Consider the following 13,783-nt stretch of genomic DNA (forward strand, 5'->3'; position numbering starts at 1 on the left):
AAGTGAACTGAAGACTTTACAAAGAGTATTTTTCATTTCTAACATGTAAGTGGCAAAAATATAGATATATCTGTACATTTAGGGCGATTGTACAGTCCAAACACGATTGAAAACGCAACATATTTACTAAAGTGACAAATCCTCTCAGCTCTTGTGATTATTGACATCCGGATACTTCAGAACAAACAGAGCGATCCGTTTATGTCAACATCGTGCACTTCAACCTGGAAATGGACCGTTCGGCCTCTTAAACCCCGGCGGTGCCACTGACGGGGGGACTGACGGGGGACTGACGGGGGACTGACGGGGGACTGACGGACTCTAGGGGGGGCTCGAGGGGGGGCCCGGCGCGGCTTGTCCATGCGTAAAACCAGAGACAGAAGCGAAAGACAAACAGAGGGGGAGCCGAGCCGCAGACGTATTCAGAAAGAGCAGTCACCCTTGGACCGGGGCACGACCGAACTAATCAGGCTCATCTGCCTCGCCGGCCGACCACCACCACCACAGTTCTGAACAATGTGTACAGTAACGGGATCATCAGGCAGAGCAACGAAAAAACTGTAAACCAATGTTGAAAGGAAGAAAGAAAGAACGTCAATATCTAGTTGAAAATGATCTCTCAATGTGCAATGGGAATAATCGTTCGACTACTAAAATCAGGTCACAATATAACCGAAGAACCAAAAAATAATATATCGTGACAATTTTAGAAGCAATATTAGGTTTATTTGTTCAATATGTGGCCCCAAAAATAGACGTAAATGTAAAGAACTTTATTTCATATGGCTGTTTTTGTCAAATTTAACTTTATTTTGTCTCTCAGAGTTAATTGGTGTAAAGTTGGTGACAAACTTGAGGAATAGTAGCATAAAACAACGGGAATGTAAGAAAATTAAAGAATTCACTGTTGTTTGGTCACGTCTCTAATCGTGAATAATTGTCAAAGCGTGATGTTTTTTTTCAATATAGTCGTAACACTAACATTTGACTAGCATTTGAGACGTCCCTTCCAATCTGAGTTTAAGAGCGATGAAAAACCAGAGCCGATGTCATTAAAACTAAATCTGGTCATCATTTTCAATCAAAACATCATTAAAATGGTGCTTATAAAAACAGCAACGTGACAAATGACGCTTAAAAAGAAAGTTGTCCTGTGTGTGTTCTGAGGTCGCACTTTGTCAATGTATAACAAAGGCGTAATGTTAAAGGAGAGCCGTTTAAAATGTCCAGGAGGTCAATGGTTTGGTGCAAAGTTCAGCGGATTCTCTGTCCGAGCGCAAAACACTGTAACTGACGAAAAATGCTTTGAATTTATATAAAACAAAAAGTGACCCATCATCCATTAGCGTCTCAAAATGGTACCTCACTTTGTCTGAACGGATATAAAGGCGCAGAATGTGATTTTAACTGTCTGGAAACGTGAAAAACATGTGATGAAGTCAAATCTGTTACTCCGGTCCAGATATAATGAGGTGTAAATGAGGCCAGTGCACTTTCATCTAATCCTAAAACGTTTCATTCTCCGAGAAGCAGCGAGCGCGCCGTTAGCATGCTAATGTTCGTTAGCTTTACGTTTGGACGGCAAAACTCGAAAAAATAATCATAAACTCATCGCTGTGACTGTTTCAGACGCTCAGAATGATCAGAGAGCGATAGATGGAGCTGTTAAGAGTTTAAAATCAGCTGCAAAGACCAGATACAGCTCCTTTAAATCAAATTGTGTTTAAAAAAAAAAGTTCAGAATGCACATTGTCAGCGACGCCGAGAGCATAACCACTTGAGAAGACTGAAACATGAGGAACTGAGGAACTAACAAGAATCCCATGCATTTCAGAACACCTTTGTAGAGCTCTAAACTACAAGTGCAACAAGCTGCGGTTTATTTTGTGATTTTGATCCGATTGTCCTGTATTCTGCTGCACTTTCCCTCACTCACAGTAAATAACACCATCTACAGAACAGAGACCACAGAGAAAGAACTACAAACTACATGCGTCGTTCTAAAGACAATCTAAAGACAGTTCACAATCAACCAAAAGAACCAAAAGCACAAAACTGTATTTTTTCACAACACGAGTTCAGTTCCAGTCCATGAGTGTTGAAGCCATTTGCAGGAGTAAAGAGCCAGAGGAGAAATGACAGACGTACACAGAGACTTTTGGAATACATTTTCTAATAAATGATGGTGTAAATATGGCGACTGAAGGCTTCTAGATAGAGAATATTACAAATAAAGTGCAATATATGAAAGAAAATCCGAAACAAATTATTCTTTTTTGTTTTTACATTTACAATTATCAAAATACAAGTACGATTATTCTCATAGTTGGAAAGTAGCTCGAGATTACTCCTATTAATTGTTGCATCCTTAACCGTTTAACTAAATGCAATAATACTGTTCAATATATCAAGTTAAATCCAATATACAGATGATATATTTGATCACAGTTAGAGCGATATAAATGTGGCTTTAACAGCTCGACTCTGCAGAAAGTAAACACTGCATTAGTCATAAACAACCTGATACACAAACCACTCAAAACGGCTCAATAAAAAGGCCAGACACTAAATAAAACTCTTCTTTTCTGTTGTTTTCTCAGCCTAGAAACTTTCTCCTGCAAAACAAACGACACCGTCCAATCTGCAGCTCAACGCCTTTTATAATTTCACTTAATCCACAGACTTTACGGGACGTTGTAACTTCAGAAGCCGTTTTCAGAGACGTAAAGTAGCTCCTACACATGCCAAACTGTACAATCTTGTACTTTGTTACAGATTGTACAGGAGTTGTTAATATCGGACTTCCAAGCCCGATTTATTAAACTGTTGACTCCAAAGAATTTGAATTGTTATGCTCATTTTCAGTCATATCTAATCTATTCAAACAATAAATAAGATGACAAAAATCTCCTGTGTGCATTTTCTGTGTCTATTATGACAACAAAATGAAGCTATTTCCATATTTCAGATTAAAATGGGCCAAATAAGTGCAATTTTGGCCATTTTTACACATGCATTTTGTATTTTACATGAAAACGTAACAAATTGAATATTGTAATACATTTTTTCTTAAAACAGAAGTATCAAATCGATCCTTCAATTCACATGTTTCTAATTCATCTGCAGTGTCACAATCTATAAAAGCCCAAAGTGGAACACGAGCACGCGTTTGACAATAAGTGATCAGCTACACGTGCCAACAAGCAAAGAGTTCAGCCACATTGTTGTAGCTCGTCTGAGAAAAACACACAACAAACTCCAAACTTTATCAAATGACGTGCAAAGTGCAGATCTCGCGTGTTTATCTGTGCAAAAGCTGCGCCTTTCATCAAAGTTAGCGCAGAAACTGGGCGCATTTGCAGCTAAACCACAGCGGCAGAAAAACTCAAACTTACCGTGACATTTGTGGCTATAATTGAGTGAAAATCAAAACAGGGGAACCCCACGGCGCGGACTGTTGCACGAATTAAACCCGGTTTGACCCGGGCAGCGTGGCACGGAGCTAGCTAGTGCATAACAGCTCAAAGTTTATGCTGTTCCAAATGTAAACGACTAGTTAGCCGAGATGCTAGTTGTGTTCGGCTATTTTTTTCCCCACTAAACCGCACCGAGCACTAGATACATGGGTGGTTAAACGTGGCTTTATTAGTCTTTTTTATTAATTTAAGGCAAACGCTAGACAGCTAACGTGTGTGTGTGGACATTAATACAAACATAGAGTCTAGTTGGGGGTTATTTATAGGTGATATAGCGCTTCACCGGGCTACACACAGAGCCAGTTAGCACGGTTAGCTCCCGAACCCCATTCTAACCAACGGTAACCAGCTAGCATCCGCGGCTAGCCCCCCCGAGTCTCACGTTAGCACGCCGAGCTAGCCGATTGTTCCAACTTTGCCGACGCGACTGTTGTGCCGCGCAAAAGCCCCCGAACAAACTTCGTCGTCGTCCCCGCGACCCGCACGGGCGCAACGGCGGCCGGTTCGCCCGCGCGGAGCGTCGGTAGCTCGCGGAGTACCACGTACCTCACTTCCGTACATTGGCAGCTGCACGCTCGGCCGCGGCCATGTTTGTCGCTCCAGTCGAGTCGGGGTTGGGTTGAGCCGAGGCGCGAGGCTCCGCGAACCCGCAGCCGCCGCAGCAGCGCCCGAGAGCAGCCGCGAGACGAGCCCCGGCGAGCAGGCGACCCCGACCGGCCATCACACGCGCGCCGCTATTACCGGCGCCCCCCCCCGTGTCGAGTTTCACCCCCCGGAGCGTGTTAACGGGCTCTTCGCGGTACAAGTTTTAAGGCGAGTCAATTGTGCGCTAAAAAGCCGCAGCTGCCGCGGGGTCGTGCCGGCGGCGTGGCTGTTGTTATGCGCCAGTGGCCATCTCTTACCTAAGCGGTTCCTCGCGAGGGGCGCGTACGCTCACCGGGGACTATGTGGAACGATTTTAGATGTTAAAGGATGGCGTAGACGAGTAGTATTTCAATTTAAATGTATTATTATTATTAAAACAAGACAATACACAAGTAATGATAGACTATATCAACATGTCACTATTCGTGAGTTTCGGCTTCGCGTTATCTGCTGCTGTCTGAGGACCTCTGCTCAGTGAAAATATATTGTATTTGGTTTTAAATGTTGTTAATCCCTATGGCAACGGTCCTAATTCGTCATCGTTCTGAAACCCGTAAAGGGCCTGCACTCGAAGCCTGGTCCGGGGCCCTAAAAGGTCGTCCGAGCCCCAGAAAAATAATACTTTGAAATCAACTCGACACATTATCTTTTGTTTGAAATGTACCATCTGTATTACGTTTGTTGTCTACTACCTGTGTATTTAAAAGTGTATAAAGTGCCCATTTTGCTCTACCTAGTTGCAAATTCCAGATGCAAGTTGTTACTTTTTATATACTCCTGTTATTATAAACCACTTTACCTACTGAGCTACCACAAATAATGACAACGGCCACAGTTTTCAGCATGGATTTATCAAGTTTTAATAGCGCCAGCTTGAAAAATCAGCAAAGATCTTGGCTATATGGACATAATATGCAATGACTTGAAAGCGTTACAGCATTCGAAGGCTGAACCCCGACTTGGCCGACACTTGAAGCGACATGCCCTTTAGTCTCGACAAAAAAATAATGCCTTTAATTGATTAGTTTTCTAAGATTCGTCATAGTACGCGAGTTCCCTAGTGCAGTGGGGTGACTTCAATGTTCATGCGGATACACATGGATGGTAATATGACTTATAGCATGCGTTCTAAACAGCTTGTGGCCTGTCCGTGTATTTTAAAGTATGCAAAGTCTATCGACACCAATCCAAAAATTCACTTCTCGTTAATAATCTCGATAAATAGTCAAGTGCTGCCAACATACGATCGTTAACGGTACATTCTAAAGGCAGTGGTTCTCAAACTGCGCCGGCACCACTGTCGATGAGCTTCGTTTACTCGGTTCAGGCTTCGTTTAGAGCGTTTTTGTCCCGGTATTTGCCCGTTCCAGCCCTGGTTTAGTCCTACTGCGGATAAAGTTGAGCCTTGTTCTAGTAATTGTAGTTTGGTCAAGAGTTTTTCCATTTTTGTCCTTATTTTAACATGATTTCCAAGTTCCTTACACTTTTGTCGTAAAGTAAAGACGCTTATTTGATTAAATGTAGAACAGACCTGCCACAGTAAAGACTAAAGAAATTATGTTTTAGTCACGTTATTTCATTAAATGTGGCAGTTGTTTAACACAATAATAGACCTGTTAAATGCAAATTTTGACTGTTTATTCTGCATTTCGTTGCAATCGAAACGTAATACACCGCGGTGCCCTCCACGTAAAGTTCTGAAAGCGTAATATTTTCCACGGTGGTGCTTTTTTACACGTTGAGAACCACTGCTTGATTACAAACCAGACATTTGCATTGAGAACATGCCATTTTAAATCATCATTTTAGATCAGTGCAAAAAAACATACAGAATCATTCCTGAGACTAGTTCCCGTTCAGTCCCTTCATAACCTTTTAACAGTGTTGCAAATATCATTTTTTTTTCACCATTCGTTACAAAAGTAGTGAGTATTATTTACAGCAAAATCACCAAATCAATAGGTTGCGTTCACATTTTTGTACAGACTAAGATGTAAAACGTTTAAAACGGAAGTGCAGAAACGGGCACCACTTTTAAACATCTAGAAACGTAAAGATATATTCTGGAAAAAAGCTTGATCTTGACTATTTATGTTCTTGTGGATTTGTGCTTTGACTCAATCTAGTTCGATTTATAATAATCTTGAATATACAATTGAATAAACTGGTTCTCATTGTAGAAAAAGGTTCAGTCGTATCATCTGGACTCAGTTTTAGAAAAAACAAGACGTTTCGACTCTCATCCAAGAGTCATCGTCAATTAACGAATTTTAAAAAAAAAAAGACCTTTAAACAGGAATGGAGGTTTGGTTCAATCTTCCTGTTGTTTATAATGGAATTTTGAATCCCTTCTACTTCAGGAGGGCCCGGTGGGCGGGGCTTACCAAAGAATAAATATCTGAGTTCCCGGTCTAAATTTGCAATTTGAAAATGACTCTTGGATGAGAGTCGAAATGTCTTGTTTTTTCTAAACTGAGTCCAGATGATACGACTGAACCTTCTTCTACAATGGAACACTCCTGGACGAATGAGGGATTGCACCCACATGACTCCCATTTGTTAATTACCATATTTTCCGGAGTATAAGTCGCAGTCGTTTTTTCATAGTTTTGGCCGGGGTGCGACTTATACTCCAGATCGACTTATATGTGATATTATTCGTAATTTTTTTTTAAATGCAACTTATACTCCAGTGTGACTTATATGCGTTTTTTCTTCTCTAATATGCATTTTTTGGCTGGTGCGACTTATACTCCAGAAAATACGGTATCTGTAATATTCAAGTAATTAAAGTTCTTTTGAGTTGACGGATAAAGAAGTCGTAAACTTTGTGCCAGTTTTTTTCTTCTAGTGAGCTCGGTAATTACAGATATTAACTATAAACCAGTCAAAACATCGATTTGTCTGATTTCAGCTCATCATTTTGAACTCTACATTCAAAAGATCATTAAAATACCATGTGAACACAACCTATTTTGATCGATCAATTTCAGCGACACATTAAAGAAGACGTTTTGGTCAAGGAACGTCTTATAACAAACAAAAAAACAGAAAAAGGTATGGCGTTGGGTGAATCTCGTAGCTGCACATTAATAAATGCTCGGTTCGGAAACATGAAAACTACAATGCTACGGTGGATTAAGAGCTTTTTTTCCTAGACGGCGTGACAACTTTTTTAGACGTTTCTACCTATCTTCATGTGCGGCGTCGAAAAGGCCGTGAAGCGAGACAACAAGGTCCGTCTCAAATAAAAAGTCAAGTGCAAAACAATGAAGGCCTTGTTGTTTTTTTGTGTGTTTGATTTTCGCTGCAGAGTTTGTGTTTTTTTCACTCGAGGGAATCGTCTAAAGCGAGCGCGTCTCCACCTCGATCTTCTCCTCCGACTGGCTGCTCTCCGACTCTTGGTGGGTGACGCTCGGGCGGACGGTGACCAAAGGGCCGCCGCCGTAGATCGAGTGGAGGAAGTTCCACGTCTCTTCGGAGATCTGCCCCGAGTCGGCTCCTGAGGGAACAAAACGCAAAGGAACCGTCAATGTGAAGTTTACATTAGAGCCAAGACCAAGGCTGTGTTTACATGATGGACCAGAACTGGAACAGGCCTGGTTTAGTTCTGGTTTAGTCCTGGTTTAGTCCTGGTTTAGACATAGTTTTGTCCTATTATAGTCCTGGTTTGGCCCTGGTTCTAGCCTGGTTTGGTCCTGATTTAGTCCTGGTTTGAGTCCCGGTTAAGTCCTGGTCTAGTCCCGGTTTAGTCCCGGTTCGGGCCCGGTTTTGGTCCTGGTCTAGTCCCGGTTTGGTCCCGGTTTGGTCCTGGTTTGAGTCCAGTTCAATCTTGATGTAGAGTTTGTTCCATTTTCTTCTAATCTTGGTTACATTCCAATTATGGCCGAAACAATTAATTGATTAATTAATCGCAACTAAGTAATTGTTGTTATAATCATCAACAATGTAATAATGTAATAATGTAATAATAGTGATCCTGTGCTGAGAGAAAAGAGAGAGTGATGAATTAAGCATAAGAAACAAGAACATCTACAGTGTTTTTAATCGATAAAGCATTTTGGAAAGGAGGAACTCATGAAACTGCGGAGAACAGTCGTCTTACCCGGAGATCGTCACGTTATCCCGGCGGACATCCTAAGATTTTTATAAGAGATCTTCTACTGAGAGTGTTTTTAAAACTTCCTATAAGTTATTTGTTCTTTTCTTCTGTATCTACCTCTGTATCTACCTGCGTTGCATCAATGGAATTTCCCCATGTGGGACAATAAAGGATTATCTTATCTTATCTTATCTTATTATCAGAGTCACTTCAGCTTCATCTGGGTCAAATTTAGTACAAATCTGATTTCCTTTTGCCATGGCAACAGCAAACGGCTTCATCAAAAGAAAAAGCCCCAGTTTAAGGCGATAGATAAGCACACACAAAACACATCATATCTGAAAACAACTGTGATAAAGGGAAAAACGCACCACCAAAATCATGCCAACAACGTTTACTGCTCATTTACTCTACATACTGGGTGAAGAGTAATCAAATGACCATGAAATAATGCAGAATGACCATGTGATTAGCATTATTACACTCATATTTACCAGGATATGTTGCTACGGCGCCGTAACAACAACACATCAAAACTGTCTTTTTCTCTAACGAACAGCAATGGAAGATAAAGCCACATAATCAGACTTTTTTGTATATCTTGCCTTTAGAATCTTCCTTATACTGTGTTTTCCTGATTCTTTGTGCCGTTTTAATCTTTCTGCTGCTTGTAGAAGTTGGACGTGTCAATAAATGGCTCAAATTACTTATATACAAGAATAAACGGTGCTTTTTGTGCGCTTTTGATAATGAAAACGCTGTAAAAATCTACTCTTAAGGTGTTATGTTCTGTGTGTGTGGTGTTCTGTGATTACACGTGACCGGAAGGAGTTTGAGCCTTGACAAATCCACCAAAACGTGCCTCAAAAATGGAAATGTAATGAGGCTCGTACCTTGTTTGAGAGTCAAATGCCCGTTCTTGTTCACCGTGATCTTTGAATTGTCGATTGGTCCTGGCGGATCTGGAAAAAAGGGGAAAAACGGTCCCATTACAACAGAATTTAGGCACATTTTATAGCCAAACGATTCCACCTGATACGGCATTATTATTCCCCTTATTTCCTTCCTTCCTTTCCTCCCGCTGCTCGTCACGTCAACATCGGTTCTACTTCTACAGATGTGAGATGGTAAAAATAGACGGGACAAAAGCAAACGGAGCAGGAGGGAAACACGCCACTCGGGGGATTTCACACGAGCTTTGAAGACTTAAAGCGAAGAAGAAGAAGAGGAGGCCGCTCTTCACTTTGAACAGGCCGTTTCTGCTGGTTTAATCCTCAATATTTATCTAGGTTTTGAGTCGAGTTTGAATTCATTTGCGGAAAAGCCCTGAATATGTTTTTTTATGATGAAATATAGAAATCTGCCTGTGGTTTAATTAGAGATGTTAGTGTTTAATGATTCAAAATGACTCAAACAACAGGAAATCAGTCATTTTCTTTCATTCCCGTTATTTAAAACAATATTATTCTTCAAGATTGTCACTAACTTTATGAAATGTAACGGTCTGAGAGAAACAAGAACAATCATAAAGTGACAAAAAGTAGTTTCAATTCAGAAAGATTGAAGTAAAAACACTTCTTATTATGTTTTAGTTTTATTGTGAACTGAATACTCATCATTATCGATTAACTTCACTTTATCGCGTTGCCTGGAAAGTTCCACAGTGTGGCATTAAAATTCACCTATTCACCGTGAAGACCAGCAGCAAGAACTGTAAGGCACAGGTACAAGTCAGAGCTGTGGAGAGGCGAGCACGCTCACAGCAGTACTACGCACCTTTCAAGACATTTTAAGATTTTAAGATTGACACTGTGGAATATTTCAGGCAAAGTAAAAACTTCCCAATGATGGAGAAACACAAACTGGAAAAGTTACAGAGTGCGTCTTTAAGCTTGAAATGCACAGAAACAAGTCAAATGTGAAGTAACTGTAGAGGTCTTCAGTTTCAAATTGAGTCACAATGAACAGCACTTTCCAGTTGCCGTGACGATTCCAGAGCAACAAACTAGAGAAGAACTCATAAGATGACTGAAGACTTAGAGAATAAAATGTGTTTTTGATTTATTGATTGATTTTGGACTTAATCTGCTTCAACTCTTTTTTTTCCTTCTTTTTTTTATGCCACTCCCCTATTTTCTACTTTTACTTACTTTACAATCCCCCTATTAATATTATTATTAATATTATCATTATTACTATGTTTGTTTTTCTGTTGTTTTATTCCTTTACTTACCTTATGTTCTCACTGGTCCTGCTTTGTTTTGTGTATTATTATTTTTATTATTATTCATTATCTTTAATTATTATTCATTATTACCGGTATTAATTATTATTATCATCATTTGTATTTATTTATTTTGTGTGCGTGTTGTTCTGTTTTATTCCTTTACTTACCTTATGTTCTCCCTGGTCCTGCTCGTTCTTTGTTTCCTGTTTGTTTGTTTTTTTATTATTATTATTATATTATTATTACCATTATGTATGTTTTTGTGTTGTTCTGTTGTGTTCTAAAAATATAAATGATTATCTATTCTTATATTTCCTCACATTTTGATAGAATAACTCCTCCGTCTCTGTTAAATAAATGAAACTTTTCTGGTGTTATTAACAGTCCAGCACACGACGCAGACCACAAACACGGGGCTCGGCCAATCCACACAAAATCCATACATTGGCCGTAACGCTCGGCCTCGTGATTGACGTTTACGAAGCGGGGGACAAAAAGGGCGTGGCCGCCTGTCAATTACCGTTGTCCTTCCCTTTGACAAAGCCCTCCCATTCACGGAACCAGTGCATGCTGATGCAGTATATGACCACCGGGGACTCCTCCTCCTGGAACGCCTTGTTGAGCTGCACAAACGGAGGAGATAAGAGAGCGAGGGAGGGATGGAGGGATGGAGGGATGGAGGGATGGAGGGATGGAGGGATGGAGGGATGGAGGGATGGAGAGAGCGAAGGAGAGATGGCGAGAGAGCGAGAGAGCGACGGGGAGTGGAGACAAGAGAGAGATGAAGGGATGGAGGGATGGAGAGAGAGCGATGGGGAGTGGAGACAAGAGAGAGATGGAGAGATGGAGGGATGGAGAGAGAGCGATGGGGAGTGGAGACAAGAGAGATGGAGAGATGGAGGGATGGAGAGAGAGCGATGGGGAGTGGAGACAAGAGAGAGATGGAGAGATGGAGGGATGGAGAGATGGAGAGAGAGCGATGGGGAGTGGAGACAAGAGAGAGATGGAGAGATGGAGGGATGGAGAGATGGAGAGAGAGCGATGGGGAGTGGAGACAAGAGAGAGATGGAGAGATGGAGAGAGGGAGAGAAGCGACGGGGAGTAGAGACAAGCGAGTCGGGGGATGGGTGGGAGACCAGAGCGAGAGAAGGGTAAAAAAATATATTATTAAGAGGATGAAAGGCTGGAGCGCACGGCAGATGAAAAGCCTAATCAATTCTCTCCTCAGCGGTTATTTTAATTAGAGGACAGAACGGCACGATGTTTCAGAATGAGCAGGAAATGCACACGCACAAAAGACTCAAATGTGTCCACGATTCATGAAAGCGTTTCAGAGCGACAGGAGAGATATACATGCCAGTTTGTAGGTTTTACGTAGATATACTTTAGTGCGAGTATTTGAACTATACTTATTAAAAAGGTTGTTGTGTCGTTAGTATTTGGATTGTATTTGGAAGACAAAGAAGAACGGGATTTCAAATAACTTGTTGAATCTCTGACGTTTTCCCTCAGTTTGCCCTTTTAAGCACCTTTTTCCCTCGTCAGTTGGAACTGTTTACGTGTCAATCATGTGATAAAACCAACAAGTAACATAATACCGTATGTTCCCGACTATAAGCCGCACCTTTTTTCCTAATTTGGCCGGGGTGCGACTTATATGTGATATTATTAACACGTTATTATATATTATATATTTTCACTCTGACAACCACAAGAGGGCGCTCTAGGCTCTGAGCGACGCAGAAGAAGAATCTGCACTTCCTCTTCCTCTGGAGTTTGTGGAGTTGTTTAGAAGTGACACAGAGGAAGAAGAATTCAATGGATTTAGTGATTTGGGGTAAAACTGATGCTTTGCTAAACTTGTTAGCATGTTCTTTATGCTATAGTTATCTGAATAACTGTTCATATGTTACGTTAACATACCAGACACTTACCACAGTTCTGTCTGTGCGTCATGTAGCTGAAGGTGTTAGCGTTAGCATACGTCATGTAGCTGAAGGTGTTAGCGTTAGCATACGTCATGTAGCTGAAGGTGTTTTCGTTAGCATACGTCATGTAGCTGAAGGTGTTAGCGTTAGCGTACGTCATGTAGCTGAAGGTGTTAGCGTTAGCGTACGTCATGTAGCTGAAGGTGTTAGCGTTAGCGTACGTCATGTAGCTGAAGGTGTTAGCGTTAGCGTACGTCATGTAGCTGAAGGTGTTAGCGTTAGCGTACGTCATGTAGCTGAAGGTGTTAGCGTACGTCATGTAGCTGAAGGTGTTAGCGTTAGCATACGTACACCTATTCACCATGTTCTCTCATCTGTTATTATTTTAAACTGCATTTTAAGATGAAATGTTTGTTCTTGGTCTTGGATTTTATCAAATACATTTCCCCCCAAAAATGCGACTTATACATGTTTTTTTCTTCTCTATTATGCATTTTTTGTCTGGTGCGACTTATACTCCGGAGAATACGGTAAAGACAAGGCAGTGCTGACGAGATAACGGCACTAAAGCTTTCTTCTGATTCTCAGTAACGGTTTTGTAAAATGGCTTTTGCTCAAATGACTGTAAACATGTTTCATTGTGTTATTCGAGTGCACAACACGACGCTCCGCTCGGCCGCTTTCTTCAGCCAGTTCTCACCCTGCACGGCCTTTTTTCCCGCTTGTAAATCAGACGTTCATCAATTATTCAAAAGTATAAAACACACATTTCTGCCTTTGAGCATTCGTTATGAGCGGCACGAGTCCTGAGTAATGTATAAATAATGAGGCTTTTACAGATCTGGCTTAACTGTGGACGGAATGTGTAAACTTTCCATTATCACAGGAGGATTTTAACTCTATTTAACTCTAAGATTCACTGTAATTGAAGGAATTATCCACATGCGCCGCATAAACGTTACATTTTATCACCGTTTGTTTGGGATTAGCTTAAAGTCCTTTCAACCTGACGACAAATACGTCTTTTCGGGTTTAATAACACCACCGCTTTTGAGAACATCGTTTCACTTTTGTTCGTTTACGCCGACGGAAAAGAGCTTTGTGCCCGTTTTTGTTTCATGCAGATTGTAGTAACCAGTAATTACTGAGACGTAAAATCGGACAGTTAAACAGCAAATTCTACCACATGTACCGTATTTTCCGGACAATAAGTTGCACCTTTTTTTCGTTTTGGCCGGGGGACTTATACTTATATTTATACTTATATACTTATACTCCAGAGCGACTTATACGTGATATTATTTGTTATTTTCACACTTGCAACTGCATTTCATACTCCAGTGCGACTTATACATGTTTTTTTTCTTCTCTATTATGCATTTTTTGGCTGGTGCGACTTATACTC

At 40.9% G+C, this 13,783-nt stretch overlaps 2 protein-coding genes across 3 annotated transcripts in view; both read right to left on the reverse strand.

Moving 5' to 3' along the window:
* zzz3 (zinc finger, ZZ-type containing 3) overlaps positions 1-4,203 on the reverse strand; it is a 33,213-nt gene extending 29,010 nt beyond the window's left edge. The window contains exon 1 of the mRNA XM_072440672.1: positions 4,023-4,203. The gene's annotated coding sequence lies outside the window, so the exon portion shown is untranslated. The remainder of the gene's footprint in view (positions 1-4,022) is intronic.
* A 3,254-nt stretch (positions 4,204-7,457) lies between these two features.
* usp33 (ubiquitin specific peptidase 33) overlaps positions 7,458-13,783 on the reverse strand; it is a 42,575-nt gene continuing 36,249 nt past the window's right edge. For both annotated transcript variants that reach the window (XM_072440661.1, XM_072440660.1), the window contains exons 21-23: positions 10,971-11,073; positions 9,117-9,185; positions 7,458-7,623 (exon numbers count right to left, since the gene is read on the reverse strand). In XM_072440661.1, coding sequence (XP_072296762.1) covers positions 7,466-7,623; positions 9,117-9,185; positions 10,971-11,073 — 330 coding nt within the window. In that variant the 3' untranslated portion in view covers positions 7,458-7,465. The remainder of the gene's footprint in view (positions 7,624-9,116; positions 9,186-10,970; positions 11,074-13,783) is intronic.

Source organism: Eucyclogobius newberryi, unplaced genomic scaffold, assembly GCF_026437365.1.
Source record: "Eucyclogobius newberryi isolate DKJ021-1_F unplaced genomic scaffold, fEucNew1.0.hap1 SCAF_12, whole genome shotgun sequence".
Lineage (NCBI taxonomy): Eukaryota > Metazoa > Chordata > Actinopteri > Gobiiformes > Gobiidae > Eucyclogobius > Eucyclogobius newberryi.